The 23,121-nt window shown below is 48.3% G+C and overlaps 1 protein-coding gene across 1 annotated transcript in view; it reads right to left on the minus strand.

The window, feature by feature from the left end:
* Positions 1-23,121, minus strand: part of UBXN4 (UBX domain protein 4) — a 138,847-nt gene that overhangs the window by 27,358 nt on the left and 88,368 nt on the right. The window contains exon 10 of the mRNA XM_033944932.1: positions 17,610-17,712. Coding sequence (XP_033800823.1) covers positions 17,610-17,712 — 103 coding nt within the window. The remainder of the gene's footprint in view (positions 1-17,609; positions 17,713-23,121) is intronic.

Below are 23,121 nucleotides of genomic sequence, written 5' to 3' on the forward strand. Positions count from 1 at the left end.
ACGCTACGCACGTGCAAAAAATGCAGTGAATAAAAGCATGTCTCCCCATTTCTCCTCCCAGGAAGAAGGAAGGAAAAGTGAGTGTCATAAAAGAAAGGATGACACCTCCTTAGAAAGAAATTGTGGTACCATCCGAACTGACATCCCAGATTTTGTAAATCAGAAATAGGAATCCCCGCCGAACAAGGCCGGCAACTCAGAAAACCGCCGAGCTGAAGCCATTGCCACAAGAAATCCCGTGCTCAACGGCACAACCTTTTAGAGTCTCAAAAGACAAGGATGAAATGAAGCCTTTGGTAAACTGCGAAGAAGTATCTTAAGACTGTACTCCGGACAGGGCTTTCTAAGAGGTGTATGAATATACCGTACTCCGTTTAGGAACTGAACTACATGAAGCTGAGAAGTAAGCGAAGAGCAATATACCTAGCCCTTGTAACAAGCTAAGAATGGCACTTGAAGCTGAAGGGAATTGAAAGCTAAGCCCTTGGCAATACACTTGTGCCAAAAAAGAACTCTGAAAGGGTGCAAATGTTGAGAAGTACCCAAGAAAGGAAAGGAAAAAAGCCTCCAAAAGGAAGCAGAAGCCACAGGTGAAGACGTCTATTTCGCCTGAATAAGAGAAGAAACAACCTGCTTCGCATAACCGTTACACATCAGCCATGACTTTTCAAAAGCTAGGTCGTAATACCACAGTAGTACGAATATCCATGTTGATCGGACCCAAGGTGAGCAAATCCGGAGATACCAGGAAACTCAACAGTCCGGCTGTCGAAAGATTCATCAGATCCGGATAGCAAGGATGGCGCAGCCAATACAGAGATTCTACAAATACTGTGCCCTGAAAGCGAGCTTGACTTGGCAAATCCAAGCCATCATCAGCCAGAGGAAAACACTGAAAAAAGAGAAGCCAGAGGCGAGAAAGAAGCCACGCTGCAACCCCCTCTGACTCCCACTCCCTGTGTCCGCCGAAGAAGCTAGGAAGCTTAGAATTTCAAGACAAGGCCATGAGGTCTAGTTCCAGGAGATCTCACTTCCATAAAAAGAGCTGGAATGCCTGAGCCAAAATTCTCAATATCCAGGATGTAGAAGATTTCACTATTACTAACATTTACACTTTCTAGAGCGTACACAGGGCTGTACACTGTAACATACAATAAATGGGCCATGCTCAGATTTTGCAGAGAGAAAGTCTATCCAAACTCTTTTCCTGACCCGTAAAATGATCTGCCAACAGAAGAGGAAGATGAGGGCCCATCCATTGAAGTAGAACCACAACTTTACCCGCCAAATGATTACATCACCTACTGCCCAGGCTGTAGAGAAATACCCCCATCATAATACTGACTGAAAAGACCTTCAGCGTCATTCCAGAACAATGGTCTGAAGCTCCAGAAACGGTAGCCTGACCATGTTCCAGAGTAGAAGAATGAACAAGTACTGAGTTGCCTTTTAAGACCAGAGTCCTGGAGCTGAGGATGGAAGGCACCAAGCCCCCCAACCCGACAGCCCGGGATGTTTGGTGACCATGAGCTAGTCCAGCAAAGACCGAGGCATGCCTTTGAAAAGAGAAATCTCGCTGAGCCACCAAATTATACAGAGCGATGCTTGAGGAGCCTACCAAATAATTGGAGCCCCGAGATACCGGGAACCACTGGAACAAAAGCAACTGCTGTAGCGTTATAATGGCAAAGCAAGCTGAAGTTCCCAGTGGAGTCAGCAACATGAATCCTAGAACCTGTACAGAATCCCATACTCTTTGTCATGGTGACCAAAGAAGAATGCAAACCTGAGACTGTGACCCATCGCCCTAGTCTCTGGGAAGAAACACATTTCTCTCCTATATTAATAAAAACATCTCCCCGATATATCTATAAATAGTACAGAAGAAAAGAGCGCTGTGCAAATTTGAAGATTCACGTCCAAAGAACTGAGGAAAAGAAACCACCCTTTTCGTGTCAGTCAAATGGTCCGTCTGGAAGACATCCGAATCAAGCAGTCAGTCAAGAAGAAAGTAGGTGAATCGCCTGGTAGTGCCAAAACGGTACCACTGCCCACATTTTCTAAAATGTTCATGAAGCCTTGGGTAGGCGAAATGGCATGTGCCAAAACCGAAAGCACTGCTCCAAGAGAGGCAAGCAAACCTAATGCCGATTCTAAGTCCATAGTGAAAATGTAAATATTCTCCCAGTTTTTCTGCAGAAATGTGTAACCCTGAGATGGGATCCAGCCTGCTTAATGCCCCCGTCTTGGGCACCATGCAGTAAGTGGAACAATGTCCCCTTAGTTCCTGAAGAACTACAAGAATTGCCCTGAGGACCAGTAACACTTAAAAGGGAAACACAAAACATAGAGAATCCAAGAACGAACCGGAAACCTGAGGAGGATGCAAAGTTGCAAGCATCCTGAAAAATGTTCACAGTCCCCTGACCTGACATTATAGCATCTTCCCCCTCATGAGAAAGCCTGAAGAGTCATTGGAAGAAGTCAAGATCCCCTCAGAATGAAGTGCAGAAGGTCAGGGAATGGCAGGATGAGAACTGTAGGATCTGTAAGAACAAAGAAACTCTCCTAGGAAAAATCAAGTTTCGCAAAGTAAAGAGGAGTATACTGGAACCATGAAAACAGTACTAACTCCATGCAACATGAGCGAAATACGTATGTCCTTTAAAGTGAATACGTACTAGATGCAATCAAGATGCTGCATCTACCGCCCCGTGGAAAACAGCATCCTAACAGGTATAAGAAAAAGCTCACATCGCTAATGGGATCATCAGGGATGAGGCTAACAGCCACATAGTGCGTGCTCCTCCGCAGGTTTGATAGAATAGGTAATGGACTCCTGGTTAGAAGGAGCTGTACAGCCCTTCTTGTCTAGTCAGGGGGTCCATCTAGCATGTGCCATGAGAAAATGGCAACAGGAGAAACCAGCATGATAAGCATGGAAATCTGAAATCCAGGCCCCCTCAGAAAAAGCAGGAAGATGCGAAGTATCATTAATCCCATAGAGACAGCCCGAACTTGGAAACTGTTTGTACTACCTTTAGGCATATATATCCTATGCCACTACTAGACACATGCAGCGCAGCACAGAGGCCCAAATAAGAAGGACAGTTACCAACAGACAAAGGCTCAGTCTGCAGGGACCCCAAGAGAGACAGTGAGATACTCGTGTGAAATACAGGGCACTATTTTACTGTTGATCTCACTGTGCCGTGATTTGCCGTATGTTGACCCAGTCCGGAGACAAACCATGACTGGATGACCTAACACAGGTCAGAGTCTCTCTGGTAATCCCCTTGAGTGCTAACCACAGAGTCCAATTAAACTAGCAGCTTCCTTCAAGTGAATACAGCAGGAACACAGACACAGACTTATTAAATCTGCCCAAGCTTGTCCCAAAGCTCGTGAAACACATACAACTTGTCTGAATCGGAAATAAGAGAAGCCGCTGCAAACCCTGACCAAAGTCAGCTGGAAATAAACTACTGGAACGCTGCAGCTCTCCCGCCATCGCCGGAGACCCAAGTGCGCCGACACATGGCCGCTGCATCAACGCTCCTAGAAACAAAGTCCCGCAAGCCCCGCAAAATTTACTCTGCTGCAGCCTGCATAGAAAGAAAATCAGACTCGGGAAATAACTAGAAGAACGGTATGGTGCGTCCCACAGCGCCGGAAAGCACAGTTACTTACCGTAACAGGTGTTATCCAGGGACAGCAGGCAGCTATTCTCCATATGGGTGTCGTCATCCGACAGAGCCTCGATGCGGACGCCTCACAAGCAGACTTGCTTGAAGAAACTAGAAGTTTCGAGTCACCCGCACCGCGCATGTGCGAGTGCCTTCCTGCCCAGTACACAGGGCGCGTCTCCTCAGTTCAGATAGCTAGCAGAGAAGCCAACCAGGGGAGGTGGGTGGGTTGTGAGAATAGCTGCCTGCTGTCCCTGGATAACACCTGTTACGGTAAGTAACTGTGCTTTATCCCAGGACAAGCAGGCAGGTATTCTCACATATGGGCGACCTCCAAGCTAACCAGAATGGGATGGTGGGAGAGCTGGCAACTTAGGAGAATAAATTTTGTAATACTGTTTGGCCAAACCATCCATCCCGTCTGGAGAAAGCATCCAGACAATAGTGAGAAGTGAAGGTATGAACCGAGGACCAAGTAGCAGCCTTGCAAATCTCCTCAATCGGTGTCGATCTGAGGAAAGCTACAGAAGCTGCCATTGCTCTGACTTTATGAGCTGTGACTTTACTGTGAAGTGGTAATCCAGCCTGGGCATAGGAGAAAGAGATACAAGCCGCCATCCAATTGGAGATGGTACATTTAGAAATTGTATGTCCCAACTTATTTGGATCGAAAGAGACAAAAAGTTGAGGAGCAGTTCTGTGTGGTTTGGTGCGTTCCAAGTAGAAGGCCAAAGCACGTTTACAGTCCAGAGTATGAAGAGCTGATTCTCCAGGGTGAGAATGAGGCTTTGGAAAAAACACTGGAAGTACGATAGATTGGTTGAGATGAAATTCTGAGACCACTTTAGGCAGGAATTTCGGATGAGTACGAAGAACCACCTTGTCATGATGGAACACAGTGAATGGTGGATCAGTAACCAAAGCTTGCAGCTCACTGACTCGTCGAGCAGAAGAGAGGGCAATGAGAAACACTACTTTCCAAGTGAGATACTTCAAAAGAGCCTTATCAATTGGTTCAAAAGGAGGTTTCATGATTGAGAAAGGACAACATTGAGGTCTCAAACCACAGGAGGAGGTTTGAGAGGAGGTTTGACATTGAAAAGTCCTTTCATGAATCTGGAAACCACCGGATGAGCAGAAAGAGGTTTCCCTTCAATAGGCTGATGAAAAGCTGCAATTGCACTGAGATGGACTTGAATGGATGTAGATTTGAGTCCAGAGTTGGATAGGTGCAAAAGATAGTCCAGCAGCAGGCAGATATTCTTGACTGATGGGTGACGGCACCGACGGAGCCCCGGTACGGACAATTTTAGAGTGATTGCACTCTAAGAACTTAGAAAGTTCTAGTTAGGCTGCACCGCGCGTGCGCGAGTGCCTTCCCGCCCGACGAAGGCGCGCGGTCCCCAGTTAGGATAAGCCAGCTAAGAAGCCAACCCGGGGAAGTGGGAGGGACGCAAGAATATCTGCCTGCTGTCCCTGGATAACACCTGTTACGGTAAGTAACTGTGCTTTATCCCAGGACAAGCAGGCAGCATATTCTTGACTGATGGGTGACCTCCAAGCTAACAAAAAGAGGGATGGAGGGAAGGTTGGCCATTAGGAAAACAAATTTTGTAAAACAGATTGGCCGAAGTGTCCATCCCATCTGGAGAATGCATCCAGACAATAGTGAGATGTAAAAGTATGAACTGAGGACCAAGTAGCAGCCTTGCAGATTTCCTCAATGGAAGTGGAACGGAGGAAAGCTACAGACGCTGCCATAGCTCTAATCTTGTGGCCTATGACAGAACCTTCCAGTGTAAGGCCCGACTGAGCATAACAGAATGAAACGCAAGCACAAGCCAATTGGACAGGGTGCGTTTAGATACAGGATGACCCAACTTGTTAGGATCAAAGGACAAAAACAGTTGAGGAGATGATCTGTGAGGTTTGGTGCGTTCAAGATAGTAAGCCAGAGCACGTTTACAGTCCAAGGTATGCAAAGCCTGTTCACCTGGATTAGAATGAGGCTTCGGAAAAAATACAGGTAGGACAATGGATTGATTAAGATGAAAGTCAGACACAATCTTAAGGAGAAATTTTGGATGTGTACGGAGGACCACCTTATCATGGTGAAAAACAGTGAAAGGTGGATCGGCCACTAGTGCATGCAGCTCACTGACCCTCCTGGCAGAAGTGAGAGCTATAAGGAAGACCACTTTCCAAGTAAGAAATTTGAAATGCGCTGTGGCCAAAGGTTTGAAAGGAGGCTTCATTAAAGCAGAAAGAACTACATTGAGATCCCAGACTACAGGAGGGGACCTAAGAGGTGGTTTCACATTGAAAAGGCCCCTCATGAACCTAGAAACCAAAGGATGAGCTGAGAGGGGTTTTCCATGGACCGGCTCATGAAAAGCAGCAATTGCACTAAGATGAACTCTGATAGAAGTAGATTTAAGGCCAGAGTCAGACAAGGAAAGAAGATAGTCCAACACCAGTCCCACTGCTAGAGACATGGGATTATGGTGATGTAAGAGGCACCAGGAAGAAAACCGAGACCACTTCTGTTGATAACACTGAAGAGTGGCCGGTTTCCTGGAAGCATCAATGATAGAACGGACAGGCTGAGAAAGGAGTGAATGAGCCGAAGTCAGCCCGAGAGAAACCAAGCTGTCATGTGCAGAGACTGCAGGTTGGGATGCAGAAGGGACTGTTGATGCTGAGTAAGCAGAGAAGGAAACAGTGGAAGAGGTATGGGTTCCCTGGAACTGAGTTGAAGTAGAAGGGAGAACCAATGTTGCCTGGGCCACCGTGGAGCGATGAGAATCATGGTGGCCCGTTCCCTCTTGAGCTTGAACAATGTCCGCAGCATGAGCGGTAGAGGGGGAAATGCATATAGGAAGAGACTGGTCCAATCCAGGAGAAATGCATCGGGCGCCAGACGGTGAGGAGAGTAGAGTCTGGAGCAAAACAGGGGCAGCTGATGGTTGTGGGGAGCTGCAAAAAGGTCCACTTGAGGAATGCCCCATTGAGCGAAAATGGACTGAAGAGTCGTGGGATCGAGAGACCATTCGTGAGGTTGAAGAATTCTGCTGAGATTGTCTGCTAAGGAATTCTGTTCCCCTTGAATGTAGACAGCCTTCAGGAATAAGTGACGAGCTATCGCCCAAGACCAAATCCTTTGGGCTTCCTGACACAACAGGCAGGAGCCCGTCCCTCCCTGTTTGTTGATGTAGTACATTGCAACTTGATTGTCTGTGCAAATGAGTAGTACTTGAGGAAAGAGAAGATGTTGAAATGCCTTGAGGGCATAAAACATCGCTCGGAGTTCCAGGAAATTGATGTGGTGTTTCTTTTCCTGGGTAGTCCAAAACCCCTGAGTTTGGAACTCGTTCAAGTGAGCTCCCCAGGCATAGGGGGAGGAATCCGTGGTGATGACTAGTTGATGAGGAGGTAGATGGAACAGCAGACCTCTGGATAGATTTGAAGATGTCAACCACCAAAGAAGCGACTGTCGAAGAGACGAGGTCACAGATATGTGTTGTGAACAAGGATCCGTCGCTTGGGACCACTGGGTCGCTAAGATCCATTGAGGAGTACGCAGGTGGAGACGTGCGAAGGGTGTGACATGTACTGTGGAGGCCATGTGTCCCAAGAGCACCATCATGTGATTTGCAGAGATGGAAGTTTGCTGAAACACCTGCTGACAGAGATAAAGGATGGTGTGAAGGCGGTTTGGTGGAAGAAATGCCCTCATCCGAATAGTGTCCAGAATGGCTCCAATGAATTGAAGTCGCTGAGTTGGAATGAGGTGTGACTTGGGTAGATTGATTTCGAACCCCAACAGTCGAAGGAAGTGAATGGTTTGATTGGTGGCAAGCTGAACCGCCTGAGGAGAATGAGCCTTGATCAGCCAGTCGTCCAGATAAGGGAAGACTTGAAAGTTGTGAGAGCGGAGATAGGCCGCAACCACAATCAGACATTTGGTGAACACCCTGGGAGAGGAGGCCAGGCCGAAGGGTAACACCTTGTACTGATAATGATGTTGGTTGATGAGAAAGCGTAGATATTGCCTGGATGTCAGATGGATAGGAATGTGTGTGTATGCCTCCTTGAGATCGAGGGAGCATAGCCAGTCGCCCTGAGAGAGAAGAGGGTGTAGGGTGGCAAGAGATAGCATTTTGAACTTCTCCTTGACCAAACATTTGTTGAGATCTCTGAGATCTAATATTGGTCTGAGGTCTCCGGTCTTTTTGGGTACTAGAAAGTACCGGGAGTAAAATCCCTGGCCTCGCTGATCTTGAGGAACTTCTTCGATGGCATTGAGAAGAAGGAGGGATTGAACCTCTTGAGCGAGAAGGAGGGACTGAGATTTGTTGGAAGCAGACTCTTTTGGTAGGCCTAAGGGCGGAGGAGTCTGGAAGTTGAGGGAGTAGCCGTGGGCTATGATCGAGAGCACCCACTGGTCGGTGGTGATTACTTCCCATCGAGAGTGAAAAACGTGAAGTCGACCTCCTATGGGCTGTGGAAGAGGACAGGAGGGAGGAAGACTGGCAATGCCCTGGAGAAGGGAGTCAAAAGGGCTGCATTGGCTTAGTTTGAGGGGCAGGCTTCACGGTAGGCGGCTGTTGCTGACGAGCCTGTTGGTGCTGTTGGCGTTGCCTCCGAGGTTGAGGAGAATGAGGCTGAACCGGCCGAGCAGAAAACCTCCTCTGATACGATGGTTGTTGTCTAAATGGACGAGGAGGAGGAGGCTTCTTCTTATTTTTCAACAAGGTGTCCAACCGTGTCTCATGGGCAGAAAGCTTTTGCGTGGTGGTATCCATGGACTCCCCAAACAGCTCATCCCCTAGGCAGGGCGCATTGGCAAGCCGGTCCTGGTGGTTCACATCCAGGTCTGAGACTCGAAGCCATGCCAATCGTCTCATCGCTACAGACATAGCAGTGGCCCGTGATGTCAGTTCAAAAGTATCATAAATTGAACGGACCATAAACTTCCTGAGTTGCAACAGGCTGGAGGTGCATTGTTGAAATGCAGGAAGTTTTCGGTCCGGAATATACTTTTGAAAAGAGGCTACCTGTTGGATGAGATGTTTCAGGTAAAAAGAGAAGTGAAACGCGTAATTACCTGAACGGTTGGCCAACATCGCATTTTGGTAAAGACGTTTCCCAAATTTATCCATGGCCTTGCCCTCTCTGCCAGGAGGGACAGAGGCATATACACTAGCTCCCGTAGATTTCTTCAGGGTCGACTCCACCAGCAGAGACTCATGGGGAAGTTGGTGTTTGTCAAACCCTGGAATAGGAATCACTTTATAAAGTGATTCCAGTTTCCTAAGGGCTCCTGGAATAGTTAGAGGAGTTTCCAAATTCTTGTAAAAAGATTCCCTCAAGATGTCATGGAGGGGTAACTTCAAAAACTCTTTGGGAGGTTGGTCAAAATCCAAAGCATCGAGAAATGCCTTGGATTTTTTTAGAGTCAGACTCTAGAGGGATTGAAAGGGTGTCTGACATCTCCTTTAGGAACTTGGTGAAGGAGTGCTCTGGCTTACTAGCAGGATCTGCACCGATGGATCATCCTCATCAGACAAATAATCTTCCTCGGTACCGAGGGGATCGTCAGAGTCATCCCACAAGTCAGGGCCCCGTACCGATTGAAGACGGCCCTGAGAAAGGGGAGTGGAGGATTCGGTATGCTTGGTCTTGCATACCGATTTCCCTGAACGTGTCGATACCGTACCTGGTGACTGTACAGCGGTACGGGTGTCAGAGAACAGTACCGGATCAGAAGCCGAGTAAGCAGTACGCCGAAGAGACTTCGGCTCTGCTGACAGAACAGGCATAGATATAGATTTTTGCAGTGCCGATAACGTCGATGCCGATAATAGAGGCTGGTCGACAATCGGCACCGAAGGCTCAGTAGGTACCGACACTGGAAGGTTCGGAGTCAGCAGAGCCGGGAGCAATTGTTGCAGTTGCTCCTTAAGTTGGACCTGTAGGATGGAGGCAATACGCTCATCCAGAGTCGGTCCCGATGGCACCGGTACCGCTTTTTTCTTTCTCGGTACCTGCGGTGCAGCTCAACGCTCAGGCGAAGTCGATGCCAATGAAGAGGCAGTAACTTCAATGGGAGCGGAGCGCTTACGGGGCCGGCGCGCAGTCTGCAGGACTTGGCTCACTGCATGCTCGACTGGCGGCCTGAGAACAGTAGGGGAAGGCTTCTTAGCCGGCTTACCTACGGGGTGCGACACCGGTGATGGATCTTGCGGTGCCGACACTACCGGTGTCGACTTGGAGGAAGTTGCAGGAGTCGATACCGGTGGAACTTCCATAGCGGTACCGAAAAGGATCCGCTGCTGTATTTGACGATTTTATAAAGTTCTCTTTTGAAGAGAACTACAGCGGGTGCACGTTTCTGCCCTATGGTCCGGACCCAGACACTGCAGGTACCACTTGTGCGGGTCGGATAATGATATAGGGCGCGCACACCGCTGACACTTTTTAAAACCTGGTGAAGGGGGCATGAAGGGAAAAACGGCCGTAGCAAAATCGAAGCCCGAGGCTTCGATGGTGCCAACAGGCCCCGCTGGGGCCGACCGAAAAAAATCGAAAAAAATTGATTTTTTTTTTTTTTGAACACAAACGAAATAAAATAAGAAAGAGAACAATTCTCGAAGAAAAATAACGCGCAAGCAGGAAGGCGAGTAACAATGAAAAAAATTTCCAACAGCCGTTGGAAACACGCGTCTTCTTAGCTCCGCGGAAACTAAAAAACTGGGGACCGCGTGCCTTCGTCGGGCGGGAAGGCACTTGCGCACGCGCGGTGCGTCCTAACTAGAACTTTCTAAGTTCTTAGAGTGCAATCACTCTAAAATTGTCCGTACTGGGGCTCCGTTGGTGCCGTCACCCATCAGTCAAGAATATGCCGCCTGCTTGTCCTGGGATAACAGATGATAAGGAGGAATGTTGAGGCTCCTTATGATAAGAGGAACACCATGTAGAAAATCTAGTCCATTTTTGGTGATAGCATTGTCTAGTTGTAAGCTTTCTAGAAGCTTCTAAAACATCTCTGACTGATTGAGAAAACTGAAGAGGGGCTATGTTGAGAGGTACCAGGCTGTCAGGTGTAGAGACTGCAGGTTGGGATGAAGCAGAGATCCTTGACTCTGTGCAGAGAAGGAAAAACTGGTAGAAGGTATGGCTCCCTGCTCCTGAGCTGAAGTAGAAGGGAGTACCATGGTTGTCTCGGCCACCGAGGAGCGATTAGAATCATGGTGGCATGATCGTTCTTCAATTTGACTAGTCTTGAGAATGAGAGGGAATGGAGGAAATGCACAGAAGAAAAGATTCGTCCGTTCCAGAAGAAAAGCATCTGCCTCGAGGCAGTGAGGAGAGTATATCCTGGAGCAGAACTAAGGCAGTTTGTAGATTTGGGGAGCTGCAAAGAGGTCTATCTGAAGCGTGCCCCACTGTGAGAAAATGTGATGAAGAGAGTCCATTTGTGAGGTTGCAGAAGACGACTCAAGTTGTCCTCCAAGCAATTCTGAGCCCCTTGAATGTAGACAGCTTTGAGGAAGGTGTTGTGACGGATTGCCCAGTCCCAAACTTCCAGAGCTTCTTGACAAAGGGAGGCAGACCCCGTCCCTCCCTGTTTGTTGACATAATACACGGCGACTTGGTTGTCCGTGCGGACGAGGACTACTGTGTCGTGAAGGAGATGTTGAAAAGCATGGAGAGCTTTGAGGATTGCTCTGAGTTCCAACTGATTGATATGACACTGACGATCTGTACTGGTCCAGAGGCCTTGAGTACGGAGACTATCGAGATGAGCGCTCCAAGCGTAGGTCGACGAGACTTTCGTGAGGACCTTCTGATGAAGGGGCATTTGAAAAAGCAAGCCTCTGGAAAGATTGGAAGAGAGCATCCACCAATGGAGAGCCTTGTTCAAAGAAGGAGTGACTGTGTCGAGAAAGAGGATCACAAACCTGCGTCCATTGAGATGCCAGGGTCCACTGAGGAATATTGAGGTGAAATCTGGCAAAAGGAGTCACGTGTACTGTGGAGGCCATGTGACCCAGATGCATCATCATGTGTCTCGCCAAGATGGAAGAGCGAGAAGATACTGTGTGACAGAGGTGAAGCAGACCTTCCAGACATTGTTGTGGAAGGAATGCTCTGAGTTGGACAGTGTCCAGAACAGCTCCAATGAATTGCAGATTCTGAGAGGGTTGAAGTTGAGATTTGGGAAAGTTGATTTTGAATCCCAAACTTTATAGGAACCAGGTAGTCCTTTGGGTCACTACAATAACCCCTTGAGATGTGGAATCTTTGATGAGCCAGTCGCCGAGGTAGGGAAATACCTGAAGACCATAATTTCTTAGAGCTCTGCTACCACAACCAGGCACTTGGTGAACACTCTGGGAGACGAGGCCAGGCCGAAGGGTAGTACTTTGTATTGAAAATGCAGATTCCCCACCCAAAATCTGAGGTATTGACGGGAGGCTGGATGAATGGGAATATGAGTATAGGCCTTCTTGAGATCCAGAGAGCATAACCAATCGTTCTGCTCGAGAAGGGGATAGAGAGATGCCAGGGACAACATTCGAAACTTTTCTTTGACCAAAAACTTGTTGAGAGCCCTGAGATCCAAAATGGGTTGCAGATCGCCCGTCTTCTTTGATACAAGAAAGTAACGGGAGTAAAACCCCTTGCTCTGCTGTTCCAAGGAAACTGGTTCGATGGCATGGAGACGAAGCAGAGCGTGAGCTTCCTAAAAAGAAGGGCGGTCTGGGATGGATTGGAAGGATACTCTCTTGGAGGAAGCTCTGGTGGAACCTGAGTGAAATGAAGAGAGTATCCTTCCCTTATGATGGTAAGTACCCAGAGGTCGGATGTAATTATCGTCCATCTGTTGTAAAAATAACGGAGACGACCTCCTATTGGTGGAAAAGGAGTCAGAGACAGAACGAGGGAGGTTATGCTCTGTTGTAAACAGTCAAAAAGGCTGAGAAGCCTTAGGTGCAGCAGAAGGTTGAGGCTTCTGAGGTGGCTGTTTCTTCAAAGGAGAGCGAGTGTAAGGCGCCGGTTTTGGAGGAAAACATTACATTACATTACTGGCTTATATTCCGCCTGTACCTTTCAGTTCTAAGCGGATTACATCAGAACGATAACTGAACATTTCCAGGAAGAGAAATACAAATTACAATTAAGGCGTAAGGACTAAAGCAATTTTGATGAGTGGGTTCTAAGAGGGGGATTGAGGGGAAAAGGAAGGGATTAGGACATTTGGGTGAATTTCTTGAATAGTAGGGTCTTGATTTCTTTGCGGAAAGCCTTGAGGTAAGTTGATGCTGTCAGTAGGTTGGTGATGGAGGGGTCCAATTTAGCTGCATGTGTTGCAAGTAAGTTGTCATACATCTTTTTGCGTTTAGTTCCTTTAAAAGGGGGGAAGGAGAAAGGGGATTGGGTTCTCCTCTATCTGGTTGAGAGGTTCCTGTTTAGACGGTTGTTTAGGTGGGTGGGTGCCGTTCCGTTTAAGGTTTTGAATAACATACAGTATAGTTTGAATTGGATGCGGGCTTGTATTGGAAGCCAGTGTGAGTCTAGGAAGGCGTTGGTGATGTGGTCAAATTTTCCAAGGGAATAGATCATTCTGAGGGCAGTGTTCTGCACGGTCTGTAGTTGTTTTATTAGGTAGGTAGGACAAGAAAGGTAGAGGATATTGCAGTAATCCAATATACTTAGGACTAGGTATTGAACTATGAGTCTGAATTGTTCTTTTTCAAAGAATTTTCTGATTTTGCGAAGGTTGCGCATGGTGAAGAAAGCTTTTTGTGTGATTTTGTTGATTTGCACCTGAAGAGTGCAACCTCTGTCTACTGTTACTCCAAGGAGTTTGAGAGTGGGTTGTAGGGGATATTTGGTGGTTTTTATTTCTAGCTCAGTTATAGAAGGGGTTTTGTCCTTTTCAAGCAGTAGAAATATAGTTTTATCAGGGTTGAGCTTCAGTTTATGTTCTGTCATCCATTTTTCCACTGCTTCTAGAGTTTTTTCCAGGATGCCTGATTTGGTGGGGTCTTGTGTGTCAAAGGGGAGGAGTATGGTGATATCGTCTGCATAGCTGAATGAAGTTACTTTGAGTTTGTCTAACAGGGTACCGAGGGAGGAAATGTAAAGATTGAAGAGCATGGGTGACAGTGGGGAACCTTGGGGTACTCCGCAGGGGTTGGTCCAAGGCTCCGATATAAAATCCTCTGGTAGATAACAGGAGGGAGTGCAGGCCTAGAAGGAGCTGGCTTAGGCTTAGGTCTGACTATGGAGGCAAAAGATTTGGCATGATCAGACAACTTCTTGGTGGCTGCCTCAATGGACTCATCGAAAAGGTCATTGCCCTCACAAGGGATGTTGGCTAGACGGTCTTGAAGATTAGAGTTCATGTCAATGATGCGAAGCCAGGCTAGACGATGCATGGCCACAGAGCAAGCTGCTGCTCGGGCAGAGAGCTCAAAGGCATCATAAGAGGATTGCAGAAGATGGATACGTATCTGAGAGAAAGAAGCAATGACTTCTTGGAACTCAAAATGCATGGTAGCATCCAAGTAATTCAAAAATTTTGGCAAAAGAGACAAAAGAAATTTAAAATAAGTGATGAAATGAAAATTATAATTATAATTAAGGACTCTAGAAGACATCATTGCATTCTGGTAGATACGACATGGCCACCAGGATGATTTTGGGGCTCAAAGGTTTCTCATAAGTGGACAGGCTTTACAAATTGCGGCTATACTCTCTCGAAGAGCGCAGGGAGAGGGGAGACATGAATGAGACATTTAAATACATCACTGGTCGCATAGATGTGGAAGATGACATGTTCCTTCTCAATGGTCCCTCAGCCACAAGAGGACATCCATTGAAAATCAGGGGTGGGAAATTTCATGGGAATACCAGGAAGTACTTTTTCACAGAAAGAGTGGTGGACCATTGGAGCAGGTGATCGTGGCCAGCAGCATATAAGATTTTAAGAAGAAATGGGATGTCCACGTCGGATCTCTATGAGGGTAGTGTAGAGGTGATGCCACCTGTGAGTGACCCCATGGAGGGTAGTTTGGGGAGGGTTAATAGAGTGGGCAGACTTGATGGGCTATGGCCCTTTTCTGCATCATCTTCTATGTTTCTATGACATCCAAATTTGTCCATAGTTTTTCCTTCCCGGCCAGGAGGAACTGGCATAAACTCTGGAAAAATGGGATCTCTTTAAAGAGGATTCCACCAGCAGGGATTGATGAGACAACTGGGAATTGTCAAAGCCTTTATGATGGACCGTTTTATATCTGGAGTCCAATTTGTCTGGAACTGCTGGAATGGAAAAAGTTTACATCTAGTAAAAAGTTTGCATCTAGTAAAAGTTTGGTCCAAAAGCTTATGAAGTGGAAGCTTAAGGGATTCAGCCGGAGGTTGAGGAAGATGCATGACCTCGAGGTATTCTTTAGAATATTTAGAGCCAGTGTCCAATGGAACGCTCAAGTCCACAGCCATCTGTCTCAAAAAAAGAGGAGAAAGATAACTGATCTGCAGATGCACGGCTTCAAGAAGGACTCGAGGTCGTCGAGGCAGCTGGAGTCGAAGAAGTAGAAGCCTCAGCTGGAAACCATGGTGCAAAGGAATCCAGAGACTTGGACGAGGCACTGGAAATCGGAATATCCTCGAGGGCCGGCATCGGAGACCTGGAATGAGGAGTTGGTGGTCTTGTCGAGGCTGGAGGGGATCGAGGCATGCCTCGAGTGGTGTCTCAAACTGGATATCGAGGACCGAGCAGAGGTCGCCTTGGAAGCAGAAGACTGAAGATCTATAGGCGTGGAAGAGGAGCCTCGAAGCACTTTGGAAGACTGACTAGCCTTTGTAGAGTGTGAGGTATCCTGTCGACACACTCGCACAGAATCTGCTCCATGCGTTTCGTGCTTGGAAGCCAGATCAGACACTCGCAGAGATTCCGCTCCCTGCATCGAGTGTGGAGGATCAGATCGAGGCAAAGGTGGCTTGACCTCACGGGAGACTGCTGCATGCCCAGGCTGAAGAAGAGTGAGCAGAGTGGGTCCCATGTTAGTAAGGACCTTAATAATCTGCTCCTCCAAAGAGGTCTGGGACGAAGCCGGGAAGGAGGGTACCGCGTCTGAAACCAGCCCACCTGCCTTGGCTGAAGGGTCCCGCACAGTGGTGTGAGAGTGTTTCGATTTGGGAGGCTTCAACACTTTAATCACCACTGGCGGAACCGAGTGCTGAGCTATCTGACCTGAGGAGACAGGAGAAGATATCGCAGCAGAGGGTGTCGAAGCAAGAGCCGCTCCAAACGACGAAGGTCTGATGAGGCTTGAGGTGAAAGCATTAGAGGCAGAGGCCGAAGACACCTTCGATGTCGAGGGATTAGTAGACTCCACCTCGAAAAGGCTATCCACCAAGATGCAACGACGCTTGAAAGCACGAGGCTTAAGTGTTTGGCAAGGCAGGCACGAGGTAGGATGATACTTCGGCCCAAGGCACTTGAGGCAGCGTCTGTGAGGGTCCGTGAGAGATATCATGCACTTGCAACACCGTTTGAAACCGGTAACAGGCTGGGGCACAGACAAAAATACAGCCGACGCAAAGTCGAAGCCCAAGGGCTGCGGCTGAGCGGCCCGTACCGGATGAACGAACGGAAGCAAAAAAAATTTTTTTTTTTTTTTAATGAAAGAAAAATAAGAACACAGCGATTCGTGACAAAAATAAACACAAACCGCAGTGAGAGAAGGCACGAACGACGAAGTTACCGGAGAGAGCCAAAGACGGACTTCTCGGCTCCGCGGAAAACTAAGAACTGAGGAGACGCACCCTGTGTACTGGGCGGGAAGGCACTCGCGCATGTGCGGTGCAGGCAACTCAAAACTTCTAGTTTCTTCAAGCAAGTCTGCTTGTGAGGTGTCCGCATCGAGGCTCCGTCGGATGACGTCACCCATATGTGAGAATACCTGCCTGCTTGTCCTGGGATAAAAAACATGTTCCATCTCATGTGCGCACCTGCGCAATCAGCTGCACATGGCCACGACAAACACCGACGAAAGAGAGCCTCATAATAAACAGGACTACTACTGCTGCACTGAAACCCAACGAGGAGAACAAGTGCGAGCATGAAATCGCACCGCTACTGCCGCGCTGTAACCAACAAGGAAACCAAGCGCGTGCATGCAAAGGGCGGGAGAATCCCGGCTCCCTCAACGGATTTCTAGTCATAAAATTTAGCCTCAATAAAATATCCATTCCTTAAACGTACATTGACCGAACACACAGTACTAAGACTCTCAAACAGAACCTGAAGTTCAAGCAACAATAAAAAACACATACATACTCACAAGCTTGTTGTTAGGGCCGGTTGAAGCCAATAAGAGCTGGTTGTGCAGCACTAACAGGGCAGAATGTAGCAACTGTGGTCTCCCTTTTTTTGTTTTTGTTTTAAACAGAGAAGGGAAAGAAGAAAAAAAAAAATCGAGACCCAGTCAGACACTCTAGCAATGGAGGGAGGGTGAGGCAGGGACCTGGGGGGGCCCAGGTGTATCCCCTAAAGCCAGCACCGTTCAGCCGGAAACCCCTGTCTCACTGAAGAGGAACCTCAACAGGAGAATAAAATTGCCATCTCACTGAAGAGAAACTTCAACAGGAGAAATAGAATGGCAGTCTCACTAAAGAGAAACCTCAACAGGAGAAAATAATTTTCCAGTCACAGCCAGAATTCAGGAGCTATTTGAATAGCGACCATCACCTGCTGGGAGATAGAGCATACTGAAGATACAGGAGGAGTGCCAGCCAATAGGACCACCTGTTAATCAGTTTCTCTGTCTCCGCCTGCTGGTAGATGTGTGCTATCCCATGGGTCTCTGGATTCATCTGCTGCTGTAGCTAAGGAAACATGCATACCTTTGCAGCAAACTGTCTAGCTTCTTCTAATAGCGACTCCGACGGAAATTGGTTTGTAAAAGATGATCCATCTGGAAGGCGGAACTGAATTCTGGCTATTGCACTGCAAAAACAATTCATATTTTATGTCACAGTCTCCAACACTGAAAGGCAATGATCTATATTATAAGGTAGTGTTTGTGGTTTCATGGGATTAAGGGTCAATGGCTTCTCCACCATTTTTAATAACATGCTTCTGAATCACTATCAACAACTGAGATTCTGGGGTCAGTGGTACTACAGGTGTTTTAGAAGATACTCCTAGGAATATTTGTTAAACAACTTCATAAAATAATGCCTGTCTAATTGCACAAGCCAACAGCCAACATAGGATGACAGCGAGTTCCAATATATCACCATGAAATGCCATATAGCTGAAAACACAGTATGGCAGCATTTCATCCATGGTTCTGGACTCTATGCATCTCTTGGGAAACATGATCTGTATTGTATCTATATTCTGTGCTCTGCTTACACCTTGGGAGTACAGGGACTGCAACTCAATCTGAAGGCAATGCAGAGCCAGACAGGAGTTCACATAAACACTATGATAGGGAGGGAGAGGGGGTGGGCTTCTTACCAGCCGCTATGTAAGCAGAGGAAATGGCCATATGGATCCATCTGGAAATAGTGGCCTTGGAAACTAGCCTACCTGCCAGTACAAAGAGATGGTCGGAGAGATGAAACTCATTTGTAATCTCCAGGTACTGCAACAGGATCTTGTGCACATCCAGAGCAGTGGTCTCAAACTCAAACCCTTTGCAGGGCCACATTTCAGATTTGTAGGTACTTGAGGGCCGCAGAAAAAATAGTTAATGTCTTATTAAAGAAATGGCATCTTTGCATGAGGTAAGTACAGTGGTGCCTCACACAACGGACGCCTCGCACAGCGCACGCTGCGCACAACGAACTTTATGTCTTGATTCGTACAACGAACTTCGTTTCACACAACGAAGTCGCCCGAGCTGCATCCTTCCGCGCAGGCACTGCGCTTAACTGCCCTCTCTCCGCCTGGCTCCCTCTTGCCCCCCCCGACTCCCCGACACGATCGGGGCAAAAAGGAGCCCAAGCCCTCTTGCCCCGCCGATTCCCCAACTCCCCGACAATATCGGGCCAGGAGGGAGCCCAAGTCCTCCTGGCCACGGCGACCCCCTAACCCCACCCTGCACTACATTACGGGCAGGAGGGATCCCAGGCCCTCCTGCCCTCGACGCAAACCCCCCTCCCCCCAACGACCGCCCCCCCAGCCGACCCGCGACCCCCCTGGCCGACCCCCACGACACCCCCAACCCCCTTCCCCGTACCTTTCTGTAGTTGGCCGGACAGACGGGAGCCAAACCCGCCTGTCCGGCAGGCAGCCAACGACGGAATGAGGCCGGATTGGCCCATCCGTCCCAAAGCTCCGCCTACTGGTGGGGCCTAAGGCGCCTGGGCCAATCAGAATAGGCCCGGGAGCCTTAGGTCCCTCCTGGGGGCGGGGCCTGAGGCACATGGGTCCAACCCGACCATGTGCCTCAGGCCCTGCCCCCAGGAGGGACCTAAGGCTCCCGGGCCTATTCTGATTGGCCCAGGCGCCTTAGGCCCCACCAGTAGGCGGAGCTTTGGGACGGATGGGCCAATCCGGCCTCATTCCGTCGTTGGCTGCCTGCCGGACAGGCGGGTTTGGCTCCCGTCTGTCCGGCCAACTACAGAAAGGTACGGGGAAGGGGGTTGGGGGTGTCGTGGGGGTCGGCCAGGGGGGTCGCGGGTCGGCTGGGGGGGCGGTCGGAGGTTCTTGGGGGGGGCGGTCGTTGGGGGGAGGGGGGGTTTGCGTCGAGGGCAGGAGGGCCTGGGATCCCTCCTGCCCGTAATGTAGTGCAGGGTGGGGTTAGGGGGTCGCCGTGGCCAGGACTTGGGCTCCCTCCTGGCCCGATATTGTCGGGGAGTTGGGGAATCGGCGGGGCAAGAGGGCTTGGGCTCCCTTTTGCCCCGATCGTGTCGGGGAGTCGGGGGGGCAAGAGGGCTTGAGCTCCCTCTTGCCCCGATCGTGTCGGGGAGTCGGGGGGGCAAGAGGGCTTGAGCTCCCTCTTGCCCCGATCGTGTCGGGGAGTCGGGGGGGCAAGAGGGCTTGAGCTCCCTCTTGCCCCGATCGTGTCGGGGAGTCGGGGGGGGCAAGAGGGCTTGAGCTCCCTCTTGCCCCGATCGTGTCGGGTGTGCCAGGGACCACACGGAGTCACCCACCGTACCACCCGATTCGGGTAAGCGCAGGTATCGGTGGGTGGCTTATTTGCGGGGGGGGGTGCCTTATTTTACATTTTTTTCTAAAAAGGGGGGGCTGTCTTATTTGATGGCCCTGCCTTATCATCGGGGAAACACGGTAGAAAAAAAAAAAAAAAATGAACAGTTAAGTCCCAGTTTTTGCCGCTGAGACTCTGCCCTCTCTCACTGTAAAATTAGACTCTACTTAGTCTGTCTTTAAATTTAAAAAATGTGTGTTGTTTTAAAAAACAATTATGTTTTTAGATGTATCTAAATAAAAATAATAACCAAAAATTTATCTTTTTTTAATGTCATCTTAGCATATTTTATGCTACAGAACGAATTATTTTTTTTAACATGTATTGTTATGGGAAAACGCGTTTCACATAACGAACTTTTCGCATAACAAACTTGCTCCTGGAACGAATTAAGTTCGTTGTGTGAGGCACCACTGTACTTACAAATCCAAAATGTGGATTATCTGAAATTATCAGAAGCAATTAAGGAAATATTTATAAACTATAGTTCAGAAATCTTTCCTTAATTGCTTCTAATAATTTCAGCTATACATAGCTGAAAGCAGTGCAATATGCAGAAAGTGAAAATCTATCAAATTATCAACTGCAAGAAACAAGATTTTGGACCAACTATTTTGGAACCCTCTGTATTATAAAGAATGATTCTTTATGGAAAACTTGTGCCTAAAGTGTCCGGTGGTCGTGTCCGCAACCACCTTCAGCTCTCACCTCCTCCAGCACCGGACACACGCACAAGCTGCACTGCCTCCAATGGTTACCTTACATTCTGGAATATTGCCCACATCACTGCTGTAACCGCACGCAAGTGCTTTCCTGCATCTGTTCATGAGGTGGAGTAGAGAGGACAATTGTGTACAGACGCAGGAAAGCGCTTGCGTGAGGTTACAGCAGTGAGGCAGGCAACGTTCCAGAACGTGACCGCCAGACACTTAAGGCACAAGTTTTCCATAATGAATCATTCTTTATAATACTGAGGGCCTCAAAATAGTACCTGGCGAGCTGCGAGTTTGAGACCACTGAACCAGAGGAAGCAAAAAGCAGAAAGTTGGACTTCCTGGTTAACGAGGAAAGAAGAGACCACTTTCAGAAGAAAGAACAGTGCACAGCACCACGCCAGAATCCGTAATATGCATAAAAGGATCCGGCAGCAAAGACCCTGAAGCTCAGAATCCCTGCGGGTGGAGGTAATGGCCATCAGAAAAACAGTCTTGATTGTAAGATCTATTAAGGAAGCTTGCTCCAGAGGCTCATATGGCGGAAGAGCCAGAAACCGGAGAATTAGTTTGAGATTCCAAGTAGGGCAGGGGAGTTGCAGTGGGGGTGAAGCCTCAGAGCACCCGGCAGAAAACAAATGACATCTGGATGAGTGGCCAGGGAGTCCTTCAGGGATTTAAGGCCCAGCCAAGAGAGACCAGCAATCTAGACTTGGAGAGAAGCCACAGCTAGGCCCTTTGTCAGGCTATACTGAAGGAACTCCAGAATCCATGGAGCCAACGAGATATATGATCTTCGTACTTCTGGATGCACCACGTCTGATAACATCTCCAAGCCTTAACATAGGTAGCCCCTTGGACTTCTTACTGTGGAGAAAAATGGTAACAATGGCTGATGAATAACCACTGCTAACTAAGGCCCTGCACTCAAAAATGGTCCAGATCTGATCCTGCTGCAGCTGAACCAGGTCGGCATACCATGGGCACCTTGGCTAGTTGAGTGCAACAAGGATCACCCGATGTGGGTTGCTATCCTTCTCAACAGACACTCAATCATGGGCCATGGAGGAAGACATACAGGGCTGGGCTGAATAAGAGCATTCAAGCCCGCAGCCAGGGCTGAACTAGAGCATCTAAGCCTTCGCCACTGGCCTCACGTTGACTGAAGAACTGAGTCGCTTTCTTGTTGGCTGCTGATGCCCTGAGGTCGAACGTGGGACGCCCCCAGCATTCCACTATGCAGTAGAACGCTCTTTGGAACAGAGACAACTCCCCAGGGACTCAGTCTGATGACTGAGATAATCTGTGTGGATATTGTCCACTGCAGCCACATGCGCAGCTGAAAGCATCACGAGGTGTCTTTCCACCCACCGGAAGAGAAGCTGGGCCTCCATGCTCAGGGTCGATGTAAGCCACTGCTGTGTGTGGCATTGTCCAAGAAGACACAGATGGCTCAATGCCAGAGATGATCTTAGAAGTGGAGGAGAACCAGTCGAATCGAACAAAGCTCCAGGTGACTGATCAACCACTTCCTCTCGGAGAGGGCCCACCTGCTGGGAACAGGACACACCCAAGGAGACAGCACCCCAGTCTCAGACTGGCATCTGTCATCAGGAAAATCCACTCAGAAATCTGGAGGGGAAGACCCCTCAACAGAGAGAGAGGGTGTAGCCACCAGGCTAAACTGCTCCGAACCACCATCGTCCACATTAGTGGGGCATGCAGAGCGTCCCTATGCAGACTCCAGCACAAAAAGATGCTGCACATGGTCTGGAGGTGAGAGAGGGATAAATGCTGGACCATGGTAGGAGGAACAAATGGACAGCGATAGAAGAATTTACGGAAGATAGGAAAGCAGAAAAAAGAAACTGGGACCAACTTGATGGAAAAATAAGTCTCCAGACAACAAAGGTAAAAAACGAAATTTACTGACTAAAATATGTTAGCTTTGGGAAATGTATATAGCAGATGTCTTTGTATTGTGTTCAAAAGAAAAGGAAATGCATTTCTGGTTTTATTTTTACAGTGCTGAAGTATTTGCTGACCCTTGCTGTGGCTGGTGGGGATCCCCAAGCACCGCCAGCAGAGGACCTCCTCTAGAGACAGCCAGAATTCCCCTCCACCAAGTGCAGCAGTCGCTGGCAGCATCCATAAGCCACTGAAGTGCCAGCATCTGTGACTCAGGGACGCTATTGCTGCCTGCCAAACTTGGCAAAAGGACCCCTGGCCAACTGCGGAGGAAGTCCTTAGCTGACAGCTTGGGGGTCCTCATCAGCTAAGTATTTCTATTTTATATTTTCATTAGAGGCTCTGGTAGAAACCCATTTACAAAGTATATATTCTTCCCAATTAATATTTCCAAATTAATAAAGTGTCTTTTGCTTATTTGTAAATGGGTCTCTACCAGAGTCTTTAATTCAGTAGCATAATTAAATGAAATAACTACTTCTAAAGTTTATATGGATGGGAGGGATAGATTTGATT

The sequence above is a fragment of the Geotrypetes seraphini genome, chromosome 5 (assembly GCF_902459505.1).
Source record: "Geotrypetes seraphini chromosome 5, aGeoSer1.1, whole genome shotgun sequence".
Lineage (NCBI taxonomy): Eukaryota > Metazoa > Chordata > Amphibia > Gymnophiona > Dermophiidae > Geotrypetes > Geotrypetes seraphini.